Genomic DNA, 17,800 nt, shown 5'->3' on the forward strand with positions numbered 1-17,800 from the left:
AAATCCCCGCCTGCTGAATGAGCTGCCTCTAATTAGTCACAGCCTGACCAATCAGAGGCAGCTCATTCAGCAGGCGGGGATTTTAAATCCCCGGCTGCTGAATACTACTCACAGCTGTTCAGAGCAGTTCAGGAGGACTGCCACTGGCCGTGCTGAACTCCGTCTGCCGGGACCAGGTGAGTATATATATATTTTTTTTTTTTTTACACATTTCTGGATGAATTGCAGGGAAGGGCTTATATATTTAACCCCTTCCTGACAATTCATCCCGCGATCGGCGGCAGCACATTGCTTTCAATGGAGCCAGCTGTATTGCCGGCTCCATTGAATTCAATGGGCTAACATCATTCTGCCAGGACAAGGTGAGTATATATTTTTTTAATTTTTACACATTTCTGGATGAATTGCAGGGAAGGGCTTATATATTTAAGCCCTTCCCGATAATTCATCCTGCGATCGCCGGCAGCCCATTGCTTTCTATGGAGCCGGCTGTATTGCCGGCTCCATTGAATTCAATGGGCTAACATCGTTCTTCTCTGCCACAGCTGTTACAGCTGTGGCAGAGGAGAACGATCTTTATGCTGACAGTGCGGGGGGGGGGGGGGGGGGTCTCACTCTTGCCACTATTGTGGCTTAATAGTGGGACCTGGGAACTTGAGATGCAGCCCAACATGTAGCCCCTCGCCTGCCCTATCCGTTTCTGTGTCGTTCCCATCACTTTCTTGAATTTCCCAGGTTTTCACAAATGAAAACCTTAGCGAGCATCGGCGATATACAAAAATGTTCGAGTCGCCCATTGACTTCAATGGGGTTCGTTACTCGAAACGAACTCTCGAGCATCACTGAAAGTTCGACTCGAGTAACGAGCACCCGAGCATTTTGGTGCTCGCTCATCTCTACTATTCATTAATAATGCCTTGTAATGTAATGTATATTGTCGTGAATTCTTCTTTTAGCAGGCAATTATAAAAACTAATTAACTTAAAGCAACCAAACAATCAGTAATTATGGCATACAGAATAATGCAGTTATTAACAACCAGTAGACATAAAAATGGACAAAAGGGTAAAATGTGGGACAAATTCTGTAATTTGCAGCATACTTGTGTAGTTACAGATGACTTGACAAATCAAGTATATGTGTCGAGAATATACAGCAGAGCTCTATGCAGGCAATCAGCAGACAACCTGTTGTATCACATACATCAAGCAGAACAAGAATCGGGCATTCTGGAGGAAGAAATCAACAACTATTAAACAGGAAAGCTCCAGGCATTGATCAAATAACAGCCAAACTGCTCAAACCAGCATCGGTCAAGATCCTAACCGGCCTATGTCAAAAGATCTGGAGCTTCAAATCGTGGCCCAAAGACTGGAGAAGATCTGTCTTCGTCACACTTCCAAAAAAAGGTGATGCTCAAGAATGTTCCAATTACCGTACCATCACCCTCATATCTCACGCGAGCAAAATTCTTCTAAAGATCATACAAAAACACATTGTGACAATTGTTGAACGGGAACTGCCAGATGTTTAAGCTGGCTTCCGCAATGGACGTGGCACCAGAGACCAAATTTCGAACCTGCGCTGGATCATGGAGAAGACCCGGGAGTATCAAAAGGACGTGTATACATGTGTTTCATCAACTACAGCAAGGCATTTCATTCTGTTGACCATGACAAGCTTTGGAAGTGTGTGAAGCAAATGGGCGTCCCAGAACATACTGAACAGCTTATAAGGTCGCTTTACAACAACCAAGAAGTAACAGTCAGGACAGCTTATAGAGACATGCATTGCTGCGGAATCGAGAAAGGCGTACGGCAAGGCTACATTCTATCACTAGTCCTTTGCAATCTGTATGCAGAAACAATCATGAGTAGAGATGAGCGAGCACCAAAATGCTCAGGTGCTCGTTACACGAGTCGAACTTTCAGTGATGCTCGAGAGTTCGCTTCGAGTAACGAACCCCATTGAAGTCAATGGGCGACCCGAGCATTTTTGTATATCGCCGATGCTCGCTAAGGTTTTCATTTGTGAAAACCTGGGAAATTCAAGAAAGTGATGGGAATGACACAGAAACGGATAGGGCAGGCGAGGGGCTACATGTTGGGCTGCATCTCAAGTTCCCAGGTCCGACTATTAAGCCACAATAGTGGCAAGAGTGAGACCCCCCCCCCCCCCCACTGTCAGCATAAAGATCGTTCTCCTCTGCCACAGCTGTAACAGCTGTGGCAGAGAAGAACGATGTTAGCCCATTGAATTCAATGGAGCCGGCAATACAGCTGGCTCCATTGAAAGCAATGGGCTGCCGGCGATCGCGGGATGAATTGTCGGGAAGGGGTTAAATATATAAGCCCTTCCCTGCAATTCATCCAGAAATGTGTAAAAATAAAAAATATATATATACTCACCTGGTCCCGGCAGATGGAGTTCAGCGCAGCCAGCGGCAGTCCTCCTGAACTGCTCTGAACAGCTGTGAGAAGTATTCAGCAGCCGGGGATTTAAAATCCCCGCCTGCTGAATGAGCTGCCTCTAATTGGTCACAGCCTGACCAATCAAAGGCAGATTCCACTCACACACCCATTCATGAATTTATGAATGGGTGTGTGACTGCTGCCTCTGATTGGCTCAGCGGGACCAATCAGATGAGAGGCAGCAGTCACACACCCATTCATAAATTCATGAATGGGTGTGTGAGTGGAATCTGCCTCTGATTGGTCAGGCTGTGACCAATTAGAGGCAGCTCATTCAGCAGGCGGGGATTTTAAATCCCCGGCTGCTGAATACTACTCACAGCTGTTCAGAGCAGTTCAGGAGGACTGCCGCTGGCCGCGCTGAACTCCGTCTGCCGGGACCAGGTGAGTATATATATATTTTTTATTTTTACACTTGCAGGGAAGGGCTTATATATTTAACCCCTTCCCGACAATTCATCCCGCGATCGCCGGCAGCCCATTGCTTTTAATGGAGCCGGCTGTATTGCCGGCTCCAGTGAAATCAATGGGCTAACATCGTTCTGCCGGGACAAGGTGAGTATATATATTTTATTTTATTTTTTTACACATTTCTGGATGAATTGCAGGGAAGGGCTTATATATTTAAGCCCTTCCCGACAATTCATCCCGCGCTCGCCGGCAGGCCATTGCTTTCAATGGAGCTGGCTGTATTGCCGGCTCCATTGAATTCAATGGTCAGTGCTCGTTTAAGCGAGATGAGTACCGCGTGGTGCTCGTCTCGAGTAACGAGCATCTCGAGCACGCTAATACTCGAACGAGCATCAAGCTCGGACGAGTATGCTCGCTCATCTCTAATCATGAGACGATGCAATTTTAATGAATCAGAAATCGGAGTCAAAGATCGGTGGCAGAAATGTCAACAACCTCCGATACGCAGATGACACCACCCTGCTTGCGGAAAGTGAAAGGGACCTGGAATACCTTATCCAACGAGTGAAAAAGGAAAGTGAATGTATGGGACTGTACCTCAACAGCAAGAAAACTAAAGTCATGACCGCGGTAGGCAACGGTACAGTCAACATAAAGATTAACAAACAAGTTGAGTCGGTCCAAGATTTCATCTTCCTTGGATCCGAAATCGATTGCAACGGGCAATCTGGACCTAAGATCAAGAGACGGATTACACTTGGTAGGATTGCAATGCAAGGAATGGAAATGATCTGGAAAAGCAAGGATATTAGCATTGCAGCAAAAACCAGACTGGTCAATGCAATCGTCTTCCCCATAACGACGTATGGTTGTGAAAGTTGGATGCTCAGAAAAACAGACAGAAGGAAAAATTGATGCATCTGAACTATGGTGCTGGAGGAGAATGCTACGGATACCTTGGACCACCATGACAACGAATAAGGTAGTGTTAGATCACATCAAACCGAAAATATCACTAGAGGCAAAATCATCAAACATTGGCTCTCTTTTTTTGGCCCGTGAAGCCTGCTAACTCACTGGAAACCGGACTGATGCTTGGCAAGGTCAGTGGAAAGAGAAGATCAAAAGGACAAAGAACAGTCGCTGAACTGAGGGAAGCGGTGAAAGACAGAAATGCGTGGAGAATATTGATCCATGGAGTGACCGAGGGTCGGATGCGACTGAACGGATCATCATAATCAATCATAAGAAAAATGTACTGCATTTAGGGACCTTTCACACGGGATTGAATTACACTGCAGGACGTCACCAAATCCGCAGCTGTGCAATTCCACACGAAAATCTTTAAGCCATTTTAAATTCCGCATTAAAATCTGCAGGTAGCCTGGGAATTTTGGTGCAGAATTTACTGCGGCTTGCGATGCGTCATATGGCCTATTCCGTCCTGTGTGAAAGGGCAAAATAGTAATCCAGGTGGAGAAGTCTTACCTGTCATGGAGAAGGACAAGGCTGGACTCTTTCCCCCCAGCTGCAGTCACAAGGTATAGAGACTTATCCGTACACCACACCACGACCTGAGCTCTTGGTGCAGCTGGGGGTTCTCCACTAGATGTTATGTGCTCCACAAAATAAAGGCTAGCTATAGATTTTCCTTCTGGCAGGACAACAACACCTATAGGAAATCCTGAGAAAGAAGAAGATTGTCAACAAAACAGACAGAATCATGCCGCAGACAAACATAACAACCCACCAGAACGCTTCATGTCCCACACTGTAAGGGTTTCATCTTCAAGGCCAAAAGCGAAGTATGTGGAACAAGAACTGACTGCTGAGAACTTTATTGGAGCGGCACATGGCCACACCACATCAGGCTTTAGGTCACCATCTGAAAAACAAGAATACTTCACAATTATTACCCATGCATTCCAGTTTCAGCAAATAAGTGTTATTCTTCGTATAATGAGGAGTTATAGAGTTTTCTAATATACTTTGTATATCAACTTCTCACAGTTGAAGATCTCTGCTCGCTACCATTGTTTACTTCCAGTGGATTAAAATCTGTCCTGGTCACATGATGGATACAGATGCTCATATTGTTAGAAGACAGCTCTGATACAGACACTCAAAACACATCAGATACCAGGACTGGCTAGAGCTTTTGTTGATTTAGGTTAATCTCAGGCACACCTGATGCAACTAATAAAGCCTTTGATTAGTTGCACCAAGTGTGTTGGAAATACGTGCCCCAAGCCTTTCACACGGCCGTAGGAGTTTTTACGTGCGCCCACCGGCGCTGTAAAAATGCGTGAATGGGTGCACAGATCTAACGTTTCCGCCCAGTCAGATGGCACGGGCCCAGGCGCATATACGTTGAGGCCGCAATGTCGTTGCCTCACTTCCTCTCTCCTTCCCTCCAGCTGTTTGCCGCCTCATCTCCTCTCTCCTCCCCACCCTTTGTCCGCAGCCAGCAACTTGTTGCATATGTTCTATTTTTTATGGTACAACGTTTTTACACGCCGTAAATTCGCCGGTGTGAATGAATGCATTGGAAACCAATGCCTCAGATGGTTGTGTATATCGGCAGCCATGAAAACGCGGCTACGTAGCTGCGTACATACGCTCATGTGAATAAAGCCGAATACTGTACATTGTTTATCCCCCTTTTTCCAAATAAATGTTATCTACATATCCAGAATACAGAATTGCCAGTGGATTCACATAAGCGGAGACCCTATGTCAGAGGTCCAGCAGCTTCCTAACTCCCTATAAGATGTTCTATTCTAAAAGGCACAGTGATTTCTGTTTCCTAGTATCACAATAGTCCAGAAGCATCCAGCGATATGCAAGTCTGTTTTACATGGGTTGATGCTAGGAAATGAACATTCAAGGAATCTTTATTTTCCCAATTACTGGCCCAAGTGAATATGCTTCCGATTGGCCGTTGAATAGATAAACACAATGGGATATTTTATGCAGGCATTAAAATAAAATATGCGCTCATCGGCAGCACATCTTCCCATATAAAACAGTGGCCTCTGCTTCTGAAATATGCTATCGGTCTGGGCTGAACAACTACTAACGATCAATAGTCCCCTTACTATTGATAGTCTGCTTCATGTAAAAGGCAGTAATGAGAGTCAATTGACATGCTAAATTGGTGATCGAATTTTGTCAAATTGCTAGAGAATCAGTCCATGTAAAAGGGCCTATAATAACTAATTATTTTGCCAGATTCTGGTAATATCATATCCTGAAAACACTTATTTAGCACATTTACAGTATTTACCTGTTTTGTCTTTTGTCTGTTTGCCCAGCAGGTACATGAGATGATTCTGGCATTTGTCCCAGTGCACAATTATGGCACCAAGTACAGCTACAAAAAGAAACACCAATTAGGAACTGATTAGTCTCTTCATTTCATTACCTTGTAGTTTGATATACTTAAATATTAGGTGGTGCTGCCATCTAGTGGACATAAGTGATATTTACACATTAAAACATTATACCGGTAGTAGTATAGTGTAAGGAAAAACTGAAAACTGATGAGTGGGAAATTATCCCATATTCTAGATTACTGGACAGTCACAGGAAAGTGTATCAAATTAACTTGTAAGGGCAGCACTTAGGAGAGACAGACCATGATAAACCAATAAGAAATATGGCACTAGCATACTTTTCTGGTCTTCTGGTTCTGCTTTTCAAAATTAACCTTTGTGGTTGTGGCATTTCAAAGCTTTAACATGAAAATACTGAAACCAATAGAGAAGTACATATCCTCAAGCATCTCCTTTCCTACCCTGTGCGGCGCTCAGATACGGTAGAATAGACCTGCCAGATCGGCTCTATTAGAATACAGATTACTTGCTTACCTGCATTCATTTGTTCTGAATCACTGTGCATCACTTTATTATGCTGAAGGAAATGGAACATGGTGTTCCTAAAGAAAAAGAAGTCACAGTTTCTCCTCTAGGAGCTTATAACACATGCAGAAGTCTACAATCCCTACAGCTCATAATAGCTGCAAAAACAAACCCAGGAACAAAACACAGAAAGATATAGACACAGAAGTAGCAGAGCTGAATTTGTCATAATGCTCTATAGAGAGGTCTTGTCTGTGCGCCAAATCTGTTGTACAATAGATTAAAGACTAGGTCACTGAAAAAAATGGGAATTATGATAAAACATACTGACTAACATCTACATTTTTTTAAAGGCTGCAACATGTTTTGGCGCTGAGGACCAAACGATTTTTGGTATTTTTTCATCTCCATTTTTCAAAAGCCATAACTTTTTTATTTCTCTGTCGACGCGGCCGTATGAGGGCTTGTTTTTTGTGTGGCAAACTGTAGTTTTTATTGGTACCATTTTTGGTTACATAGACTACATTGTAAAACTTTTATTAGTTTTTTTTATGATCGTAGGGAGAGAAAACGCATCAATTCTGCCATAGATTTTTGTTTTGGTTTTTTTACAGCGTTAATCATGCAGCATAAATGACACACATTTTTTTCTGCGGGTCGGTACGGTTACAAAGATACCAAGATTCTTATATTTTTTTAGACCTTTCCACAATACATCTCTGACAGAGATGAATCAGTGCAGATTTATTTCCGCCTTCACAGTAGCTCAGACCCCTCCCTGGAACCTCGGCCAAGGCACCGCTAGGCCTCTTCCAGGCAACGCTGGGACAGCGGTAACCTATAAGTGTCGTGGACGTGAAGTTGTCACTCGTGACGCCACCGTTCCTTTCTCACCGTAGATTATCCGGCAGATGAATAAAGAGAGTCTCACTATGATAAACTTGAAAACCTCAGGTCATTGGGAACGGGCAATGGCCAGGGAACTTTACTGAAGACACTTGTTGCAATACAGCTTACTCACACGTGCAGGAAAGACAAGTTGGTAGTGCTAGGTCAGGGAGGATAACTCAGGATATCGGGCCTGCAGTCTCAATTATCTACAGTGCTTCACTCCTGGACAGGGAACACTCCGGAGGAGGGGGGGGGGTGAAGTGAACACTCCACTGACACTCACTCTACACGGCGGACTCCTCACTCCTTTCTCTCCTCAGAGTTGGCTCCTGGCATGGAAGGCCTCAGGATACCTTTCTTCTTCTTCCATCACTTCACCATGTGAGGGTTGAAGGTACCCCCATGTGGCCGGCACTCCACTCCACTCTCAACCGTAGAAGATGTTGAAAGAACACACCTTGCTCTCCATCACTCATACTTATAGGGTACATAAACCACGTGACAGGACATAAGTTGTTATTTTTTCCATACATATCCCAGCCATTTTCAGATATTAACCTTTTGCATGCTGCAGCTGTGCAATACACATAACAGACATAAGACACTTTGCACATTGCATCCACATAGAAGACATGACATGTATGACTATTATGGCGGGGCCACTACAGGGGGGTGTAGACTTTCTATCCACTACAGGGGGGTGTAGACTTTCTATCCACTACAGGGGTGTGTAGACTTTTTCTATCTACTACAGGGGTTTGTAGACTTTTTTTTATCCACTGTAGGTATTAGTTGAACAGTCACACTCAAAGTAACAGTCAGTGTTGTTACTAATAAATACCTGGACATACAGTCTAGTGCCCATTATTGATACCGGATTCCCAACAGCAAGAAGATCAGTAGCACATTTCTCAACCTGATATTAATCGCCTTACGTTTTTGACCATGATATCAAGACTGTGACATCCATAGTGGCACTTCAACACAAGAGTATCAACAGAGGGCAGGGGAGTAACAAGCAGGGGACTGAGAACCACAGTCCTCGAACACTGATGTAGAGCATGTATTAAGGTATTCCCCTATATGTTGCTCCACAAATTTACCTTGACATCCTTTCATCTTGTTTGCCTGGCACGTCTAACCTCAGATGCTTTTCAAACATTCCCATAAATATGGAATCTTGTTGCTCCCACTGATGAGAACTGATTAAGTGATTCTGGCCAGTGCCGAACACACTGCCATCTTCACTCTTCTGCACAGCCTCCTGCACACTTTTGAAGATGCTTCCTATATGACAAAAAGGGGATTATAATGTGTCCCGAACCCCACAATTTAAAGGTTTAATAAAAGAATGGATACTGACACTTGTCACAGCTACGTACGGTGGCTGAAGATTATACTCTATGTCACTGTATCCCTTCCAGTGCCTCTGAAGACCCTTGCTCTTAAGATATTGCCATGTACAATCACTATTATTGTGCATGCAAGGCATCCCAGAAATATTGATGAACTGAAACAATCCTTTGAATACAAGTGAACTGAAACAAATTTGCAGAGAGGAATCTACCAAAATTTCTCTTCAGTGTTATATAATCTTATTTGCAGCTACAGAAAATGTTTGGTGAAGGTGATTATTGCTAAAGAAGGAACTACGAGTTATTAAATTCAAGGGTTAACCTACTTTTTCTCTCTACACTGTGCATGCTTACACAATGTGCTCAATAAAAGACTTGAAGGGTACAACTGTTTGCCTGTTATTAGTTAGGCCGCCTGCAGACAGGCGGGATTTCCGCCGCTGGAAGCCTGCATAGGATTGCGTTAACAAACGCGCGGCAAACAAACCGCGGCATGCTCTATTTCTGTGCGAAACGTCACTCACCCGCCGCCGGCTCCGGTCTATGCATGCGCTGGCGGCCCAGCAGCCGGCACATGAAAGAGCCGGGGCCGCGGATGAGTACATGCTGCTCTCTGCAGGCGCTCAGGTCAGGTCCCGTGGCGAGAATTCTCGCTGCCGGATCCGACCCGGACGTCTGCAGGTGGCCTTAGATTGTGCTGGTCTATAATTGTTAAATAACAATCAGACCTAATTTTAGTAGAACTCAATGCAGAGATCCAGGTAATTCCAAAGGGTTCACTAATGTTTTGTTGCAACTCCTTGCATATTATGCTTTCTAGAGTCATCTGCAGTCAGATGCCCGCCTGCCTCGTCTTATATTGTTCTTACGGCCATTCACTTGACAAATAAGTAACTTGAAACAGATTTTATCATGTCTTGCAAAAGTGATTGTGGACTTTGAGATCATGGTCAGGATCGATCATCTTGCTTTATACTTAGGTTTGTTTTAAAAGTGAACTTCCCTTCAGCTGACACTTGCAGTGTTCAGTTTGAAGTATCACCAGCTGTTCTTTAGTAACAAACTACAAACCAAATAACTAATCTGAGAATGCTGACAGTATGAAGACTGGAATATATATGTCCACGTGAAGTGACAGTGGAGGTATCCCAGGCAAAAGGGGAAAAGGAAGAGGGGCTTGTTATTTGTATAGCGCCAACTTATTCTGCAGCGCTTTCGGGTAATTTATTTATTACCCCCCAGCAAGCTGGGTACTCATTTTTACTGACCTCGGAAGGATGGAAGGCTGAGTAAACCTTGAGCCGGCTACCTGAACCAAGCGGAGATTGAACCTGCAACCTTCAGGTCGTGAGCGAGAGCTTAGGACTGCATACTGCTGGCCTAAGCCTCTGTGCCACACAAGGCACCAAACATGATGAAACAGAGCGCTAATGTTTGAAGGAAGCATCCTCAGGGTAGATGTAACTAATAAGAGATTATATACACATTATAGATCATATGTTACCTGTAAGTGGTTTAGGTGGCCTAATCTTCATTAAAAGTGCCGGCTGTGTTATCTTTGGGTCAGTCACAACAGGCATAGTAGCCGACTGTAATAGAGAAGAAAATGCTGCTTGTCATAGTGAATAGAAGCTACACTGAAAGGCCAATGACAAACTAGTAAGGCCACTCTCACACGGGCTCCAAAATTGTGCGACTCTCAGGCGATGCGACTGCGCTACGAAGCGCATGTTTGTGAAGCCCATGCTAATCAATGGTTTCCTTCACATTAGCGGGGTTTTTTACTGATGCAATGTTGCGAGAGGAAGAAAAAAAATAGTGGCATGCTCTGTTTCTGCGATGTGCTATTTTCTATCTCCCATGTTTCCCTATGGAGCCCCCTTGTTTATTGTATTGCACGAACTTGCAATTTTCATACAATGCGATTTAACATTAGAAACTCCTATTGACTTTCACGATTAAAAAAAACATAGCACGATTTTATAGCGGGCGGCAGTGATGCAAGATTACTCAAGAAAAGGCACTGTGCTATAACTATTTTTTTTATTTAGTGGACATAACCCTGTGAATGCTTTTTTGCAGGACAAGTTTTATTTCCAATGGTACTATTTAATGTAGCACATAGTGAATTGGAAAAAAAATATTTAAGTGGAGTGTAATGAAAAAAAACTGTAAATGCGCAATTTTTAAGGGGTTTTAATTTTGCTCATCCTGCAAAAAAAAAATTTCAGACAGCTATTTCCCCAGTAAAATTAAAAGCGTTATGGCTCTATCTTTACACGTAAAGACAATCTTTCAGACTATTGAAAAATTGACAGTTTTAGTGATCATTTTGCATAATGTGCTAATAGACACTAATGTCCATTAGCATTTTATCAGCTTCATTTGCATGTAAATGAGCCTCCAGGGGCTGCTTGCAGAACACAGCAAGTGGTCTGAGCTCTGCAATCAGCTCCATTGTTCTCCTATAGGCTGTCAGCTGAGTATGATGTAATTAGCGCTCCTGTGCAGAACACAGCCTGTGGTCCCTGTTATCTGCTCTGCGGCTGAAGGATGGATTTTAGGCTCACCTTAAAATTAATCACACAGCTGAAAAGTAAACGATAGCAGCGTTTACACACACAACGATTATTGCTCATATGCCATTGTTTGAATGAGGACGCTAGCAACGGAACAGGTAAGTGAATAACTTCTGTATGGCTCATAATTAATGCACGATGTACATTACAAAGTGCATTAATATGGCCATACAGAAGTGTATAACCCCACTTGCTTTCGCGGGACAACCCCTTTAAGGTCATGTTCAGACATGGTGCATTCAGTACAGGGTACAGATGAAGCAGTCTGTAAACTGACTGGCCCAGCAAGCTACATAGTATTTTTCCTATGCATGACATGCAGTGCTAAAAACCCATTGGTTTCTATTGGGCCGCTCGTAATAAGCAGCACACATGCACCCATGTAAGTGAGCCCTCAGTTTGTCTCGCATTGAAAATGCATTCCATACTGCAGGCATCACGTTACAGAGCAGGAGGAGCTGAACAGATGGATATACACTTTTGTGGGAAAAGATTCAGTATAACTAGTATATTATTCATTTATCTTTGCTCATTATGAGCCCAGAGGTCCAGTGGGCGGTCCTGTCAGTGACTGACAGCTATTTCTGTATGTAATATATACAGTTGTCACTTATAGCCCCTCCCACTGGACCTATAAGCTCAGAATGGGCAGAGATATACATGAATAAAACAGAAGTTATACTGCATAAACTTCATGTCGATCTGCTCAGCTCCTGCAGATTGTATCGCATTTCCAATGTGACAGGTTCCATTTAAGACTGAAAATTTTAGGGTTTAGTAACATATCTAACAATATGTGTGGTTCTAAAAAGTTTATCCTACTTCTATAAATGCACTCACCTGGACATCTGATGATGAGGTGTTTGGTTGGGGTAAAGTAGCTTGGGAAGATTCCAACTCCTTTAACCATATTTCCTTAGGCAGCTTATATACCTCCAGACAACGATCTCCAGCACCTAAGGTAAGCATCATTCTATCATACAGTGCAATCTAAATCGTTAAAAATTCTATATTCTAATTATTTTTGTACTAATATTTAAAGTAAAAGCATTCAAATGTACAGATATGGATGGAAAATAGATCTGTCACAATAAACCGCCCAACCGGGCCTTTATACTGTGAATAGAGTTTTCCGCTTCCGGGTCTGTTCACACTGACAGCTGGCCCGTCAAACAGCTGATCGGCAGGCATCCTAAGCAGCAGACTCCCGAGAATCAATTATTGATGATCTATGCTGAGGATAGCTCATCCGTGGTTAAGTCCCAGAAAAGTCATTTAAGAAACTGAAATTACTCTACAGCAGGGGTGCAGAACTCCCAGTCCTCAAGGAAGTCCAACAGGTCATGTTTCCAGGTCTTCCTCAGTGTTACACAGGTGATGTAATTATTGTCGGTGCCTCAGGTGTTCTTCCTATAGGATATCCTGAAAACATGACCTGTTGGTGGTCCCTGAGGACTGGAGTTGTGCAGTATTCATATATAGAGTATTTTAATGTTATAAGGTATAATTGGATCTAACAACATGTGCTAGAGTTCTATGGCCATTAATCAACCAGTTTGCGGAAAGTAAAAAGCAAAAGTCACTTTTAAAGGACCTGAGCAATTATATTGGTACTAGGGTTGAGCTGCAGTACCAGGCAAAGCTACACAAACAAGAGAGGCGCTGCATAGTCTACTGGAGCACCGAGGCTGTGGCAATCCAACAGTCAAACGCAGTGATATCACATAAAGAAAAGGGTGGAAGAAAGACGCAAGTGTGCAGGAGCCCTCACACTACAGAATGTACAGTTATGTCCTGCAGGTTCGGCGTATGTATGGAGGGGGATCACGGGTTGATCACGCTCCATACAATGTGGGTGCCGGCTGTTTCTTACGGGGCCACAACAGCTCCAATAAGCAGCGTTAATCATTGGAGCCGTTAACCCTTTGAATGCTGCCGTCAATTCTAACGACTGTATTTAAATGCCCCCCAACAATGATAAGATTGCGGATTGCTGTGTGGTTGCCATGATAACCAGGGGCCTTCTGAAAGGCCCAATGTCTGCCATGGCAGTATAATGTAATGCTATGGTATTACATCATATTGCAGGAGCGACCAAACTATCATAAGTTCTTGTCCCCTACGTTTTTTTTGGGTTTTATTTAATAATTAAGAAAAAGTAATAAAAGTTGAACCCCTCTCCCTTTTGCCATACTTATAATAAAAGAATCTGATCTATCAAAGTAACGCATTATTTATCCCGCATGGTGAACGTCATCAGAAAAAAAGAAAACGACAGAATTGCGCTTATTTGGTCACCCTGTCTTCAAGAAAATAAATTTTTAAAAAGTGATCAGAAAGTCCTATGTACTGTAAAATGGTACCATTAGAAACTACGGAACATCCCCCAAAAAATGAGGCCTCGCATAACTATGTCTATGGAAAAATAAAAAAGTAATGGCTGTCAGAAGCTGGCAGCAGAAAAGAATTAAATAACTTTGGAAAAAAATACAAGTAGTACAGCAAAACAAAACAATATAAATTTGGTATCATAGTAATCCTACTGACCCATAGAATATAGTTATAAGGTCATTTTTGTTACAGTATGTACGCTGTAACAACAAGACACACCCAAAGATTGTTTTTTTTCCATTTCACTCCACTTAGAATTTTTTAAAAGTTTTTCAGTATATTATATAGCACTATTGAAAAATGCAACTCATCCCACAAAAAAAAGCCCTCAGGTATCTATGTTGATTGAAAAAAAAAATCAACTCTTATTTAACAAAGGGGGAGGAAAAAAAACAAAAATGGAAAAAAATGGCTGCGTCCTTAAAGGGTTAATGATTAAGGATGAGCGAGTATACTCGCTAAGGCACTACTCGTCCGAGTAATGTGCCTTAGACGAGTATCTCCCTGCTCCTCCTTAAAGATTCAGGGGCCGCTGCGGAGCGGGGAGCTGCGGGGGAGAGCAGGGGGGAACGGAGGGGAGAGCTCTCTCCCGCGACTCACCTGTCAGCCGCGGCGGTCCCCAAATCTTTATGGACGAGCAGGGAGATACTCGTCTAAGGCACATTACTCGGACGAGTAGTGCCTTAGCGAGTATACTCGCTCATCCTTATTAATGATTAAAATCAGATACTGATAAATATTCATTCTTTAATCTGTTTTTACTTTGTGCTTGCACATTTTTTAATTGTATTTTCTGCACATGGTGATGGGGGCGGTCATTTTGCCAGCATGGTGTTGAACAGCAATTAAAGTCATTTCCAGGCTACAAGAACAATAGGAACCTGTAGCCTGGAAATGACTCATTGACTTTTCTGGGAGAGTGTTGCAGGCATACTTTGTGAACTGTGCAGAGGTCTTTGTGCAAGGAATGGGAAGAGGTGAGCTGTGACCATCGCCTATTGTGAAAAGGGGATCCCGTGTTTTATTTATATATATGTGTGTCACCTTTCATAGTGCAAAGCCAGCATATAAAAACGTGTTTCGAGGTCACGCCCCTTCGTCACTTTGGCTGGTTAAAACATACAAAAAAATTAGACAAAACATACAGACCTTGGGGTAACAAAGTTCCAAGAGTTTATGGGAATCCCAGAAATCCTGTAGAGAGCGGGGGGCCGAGACCGAAGAAGCTTCCCTGCTCTGTACAGAATTTTTTGGATTCCCTCAAGCTCTTGGAATTTCGTTACCCCAAGGTCTGCAATTGTTTGCATGTTTTAACCAGCAAACTGACAAAGGGGAGTGACCCCGAAATGCGTTTTCATATGCTGGCTTTGCACGTTGTTCAATAAAAAGAGAAGTTCTTCACTACTCTATCCATGACCTCCTATTTCTACTAGATCTAGAGTGTTGCACCTATCCACCAGTTCTTTTAGCTCTTTCTCCCTGTACATTACGCCCATTTAAGTGGAGAGTCATCTGACAGGCAGCACCTCTACCAGTTTAAACACTTATCTCCACAATTCCAGATCTTTTGGTATATCACCAATCGGGTTTTAGCTCCACCTTTACTATTCACCCTTCATAGTAATCCTGCCTGTGATGCTAATGAGATGACTACTGAAAAGCTTTCTACAGAACAGAAAGTATCAGCCTGTAATGAGGCTTAGCGATCTGAGTGAAAACGACATGATTTCAGTTTTTTTATTTATTTTTTTTTTAAATATAGGTAGTGACATGGAAAATTGAAAAAAAATTTAGTTTTTTTGTTAAACATTTTTTATTTCATCAGCAGGTCATTTTCTGATGATACGTTCTCTCTATGCTGGCCAAACACCTGAGAAACCTTATGGCTGAATGATTTCAGTAAAGACACTAAATAAGTGGGTGATCCTTCATTAGTGAACTACAGAAGAACACCGGTCACATACCATCTCATACCTACAGCCAGCTTTAGGGCCAAGCTGGTAAAGGTGGTCGAATATCTTATTGATAGCAAATCAATAAGTTATCTTAGAATTATGAAATTGGTTGAGGACCGATGTGACAGCAAGGCCCTTTCTGCAGTTACCAGATACAGACCCTCCTTAGTGTCTGATATCTGGTATCACAGCTCTACCCGGACAAATGAATGCGGTTGTGTTGAAACTAAGCTGGAATATCAGAGTGCACCGATGAAGGGGACACTGTGCCTGGAGGAAGCCAAAGTGGATGTGATGCCCCCCACGTTATGGACTATAGTCAGGCACCTAGTGGTCCTTTATATGAATGCAGCAATAATTCAAATACTTTTAGGCTTCACACGGGCATATGTGCATTTACACTTTGGGCATTGCGTTTTTTCACTCCCCTCTGCGGTTTTCCTGTATTCTTTCGAGCTCATTTGTGCGAGTGAATAAAACATGCAATCACGGTCCCAGCCATTGAAATGGCCAATGGCGTATTTGTGCATCAGGCATTGCGTTTTTTATGCGCGCCTCTGCATTCTTTACTGTACGTTTTACGCACGCAAATCGTGCACATTTGCGTGAGCAAAAAGACACGCATCCACAGTCCCAGCCATTGAAATAACCAATTAGGGTAATTAGTTCCATTTGTTATATTTCCCTGTGCAAATGCACAAGAAAATAGAACATGTTAGATTTTTTTTGTGCGATGGAATTGTGCATGCAAAATACGCACTTATGAATGAACCCATTGAAATCAAGGGGTTCTATTCACTGCGTATTGTGTCCAGAAATATGGTCATGTGAATCTGGCCTTATACATGTTATAGGTTCCCTTCGACTAATATTGCATAGAGTTTACACATCAGAAGCTATTCTTGTGACAAATATGCAAAAATTGTAGGATACAGGGCAGGGGCACAAAATATCAAGAAAGACTGTACATTGTACCCACCTTCCAAAAGGATGCCAGCATAATCACCTCTTTGGGACAGCTGAAATATTAGGCAGTTGGTCCTTTTACTAACATCTTCCTATGAAGAAAGCATTACACTTACAATTGTGGCACATGATTTCCCCACTACATGCACCGGCATTGCTTAAAGGGGAAGCAGCTCCTACCGGCTCATTGAAGGCTTTCAGGTAACTGAGGTTTTCATCCGAAAAGTAGAAGAGACGTGCAATACCTAGAGATAGAGCAGAACAGTATATGAAGTAATATCAGCACACGTCCTTCATCTACATGAATGGGATTATGTACATGATGTCACTGAGGGGAGGGAAAAAACAAAGACATTCACTGAAAAAGAAGCCAATAATGCAACACCTGATTAAGCCTCCCTGCAGTCTATCGGCATGAAGCCTAGAATACAGAGAGACCAGTTATGATATGGAGGAGCTACTTGTTCTGTGCAGACTAATGTGCAGTAACTTCACTCAATTCAGCCCTGATTGGGAAGCAGTGACTGCTAACAAATATCACCTAATGTAGTCAACAGTGAGATAGCGTAGGTTCTGACGGCCCCCGTGGTGGCCTTGCCGTGGCCCTTCAGCTTATGTGTTTCGGCCAAAATGCAAAACTAACACCCGCATTTATCAGTATTTTTTGGCATGCATTGTGCTATAGATTTTGGGGGGGGCCCAAGATGTCAGCCAGTGTGACCCACTGTGGAGATACAGGGCAATCCTCTGCTTTGCTAGTAGGGGTTGCAATTTTGTATGGTGTGGTGCACCTATTTGTGGCTGGCTTCCTCGGTATCAGTTCATATATGCACACTATATTTGTTAGCACTCACTCCTCCCCAATCTGGACTGGGTTAAGTAAAGTGACTGCACATTAGATGCAAATAAGGGAGATGGAAT

The 17,800-nt window shown here is 42.9% G+C and overlaps 1 protein-coding gene across 5 annotated transcripts in view; it reads right to left on the reverse strand.

Moving 5' to 3' along the window:
• Positions 1-17,800, reverse strand: part of WDR93 (WD repeat domain 93) — a 44,128-nt gene that overhangs the window by 19,617 nt on the left and 6,711 nt on the right. For all 5 annotated transcript variants that reach the window (XM_066592792.1, XM_066592790.1, XM_066592789.1 and 2 more), the window contains exons 4-12: positions 17,060-17,124; positions 16,893-16,971; positions 12,408-12,523; positions 10,493-10,577; positions 8,737-8,920; positions 6,752-6,819; positions 6,169-6,255; positions 4,633-4,767; positions 4,371-4,566 (exon numbers count right to left, since the gene is read on the reverse strand). In XM_066592792.1, coding sequence (XP_066448889.1) covers positions 4,371-4,566; positions 4,633-4,767; positions 6,169-6,255; positions 6,752-6,819; positions 8,737-8,920; positions 10,493-10,577; positions 12,408-12,523; positions 16,893-16,971; positions 17,060-17,124 — 1,015 coding nt within the window. The remainder of the gene's footprint in view (positions 1-4,370; positions 4,567-4,632; positions 4,768-6,168; positions 6,256-6,751; positions 6,820-8,736; positions 8,921-10,492; positions 10,578-12,407; positions 12,524-16,892; positions 16,972-17,059; positions 17,125-17,800) is intronic.

Source organism: Eleutherodactylus coqui, chromosome 2 (genome assembly GCF_035609145.1).
Source record: "Eleutherodactylus coqui strain aEleCoq1 chromosome 2, aEleCoq1.hap1, whole genome shotgun sequence".
NCBI classification, from domain to species: domain Eukaryota; kingdom Metazoa; phylum Chordata; class Amphibia; order Anura; family Eleutherodactylidae; genus Eleutherodactylus; species Eleutherodactylus coqui.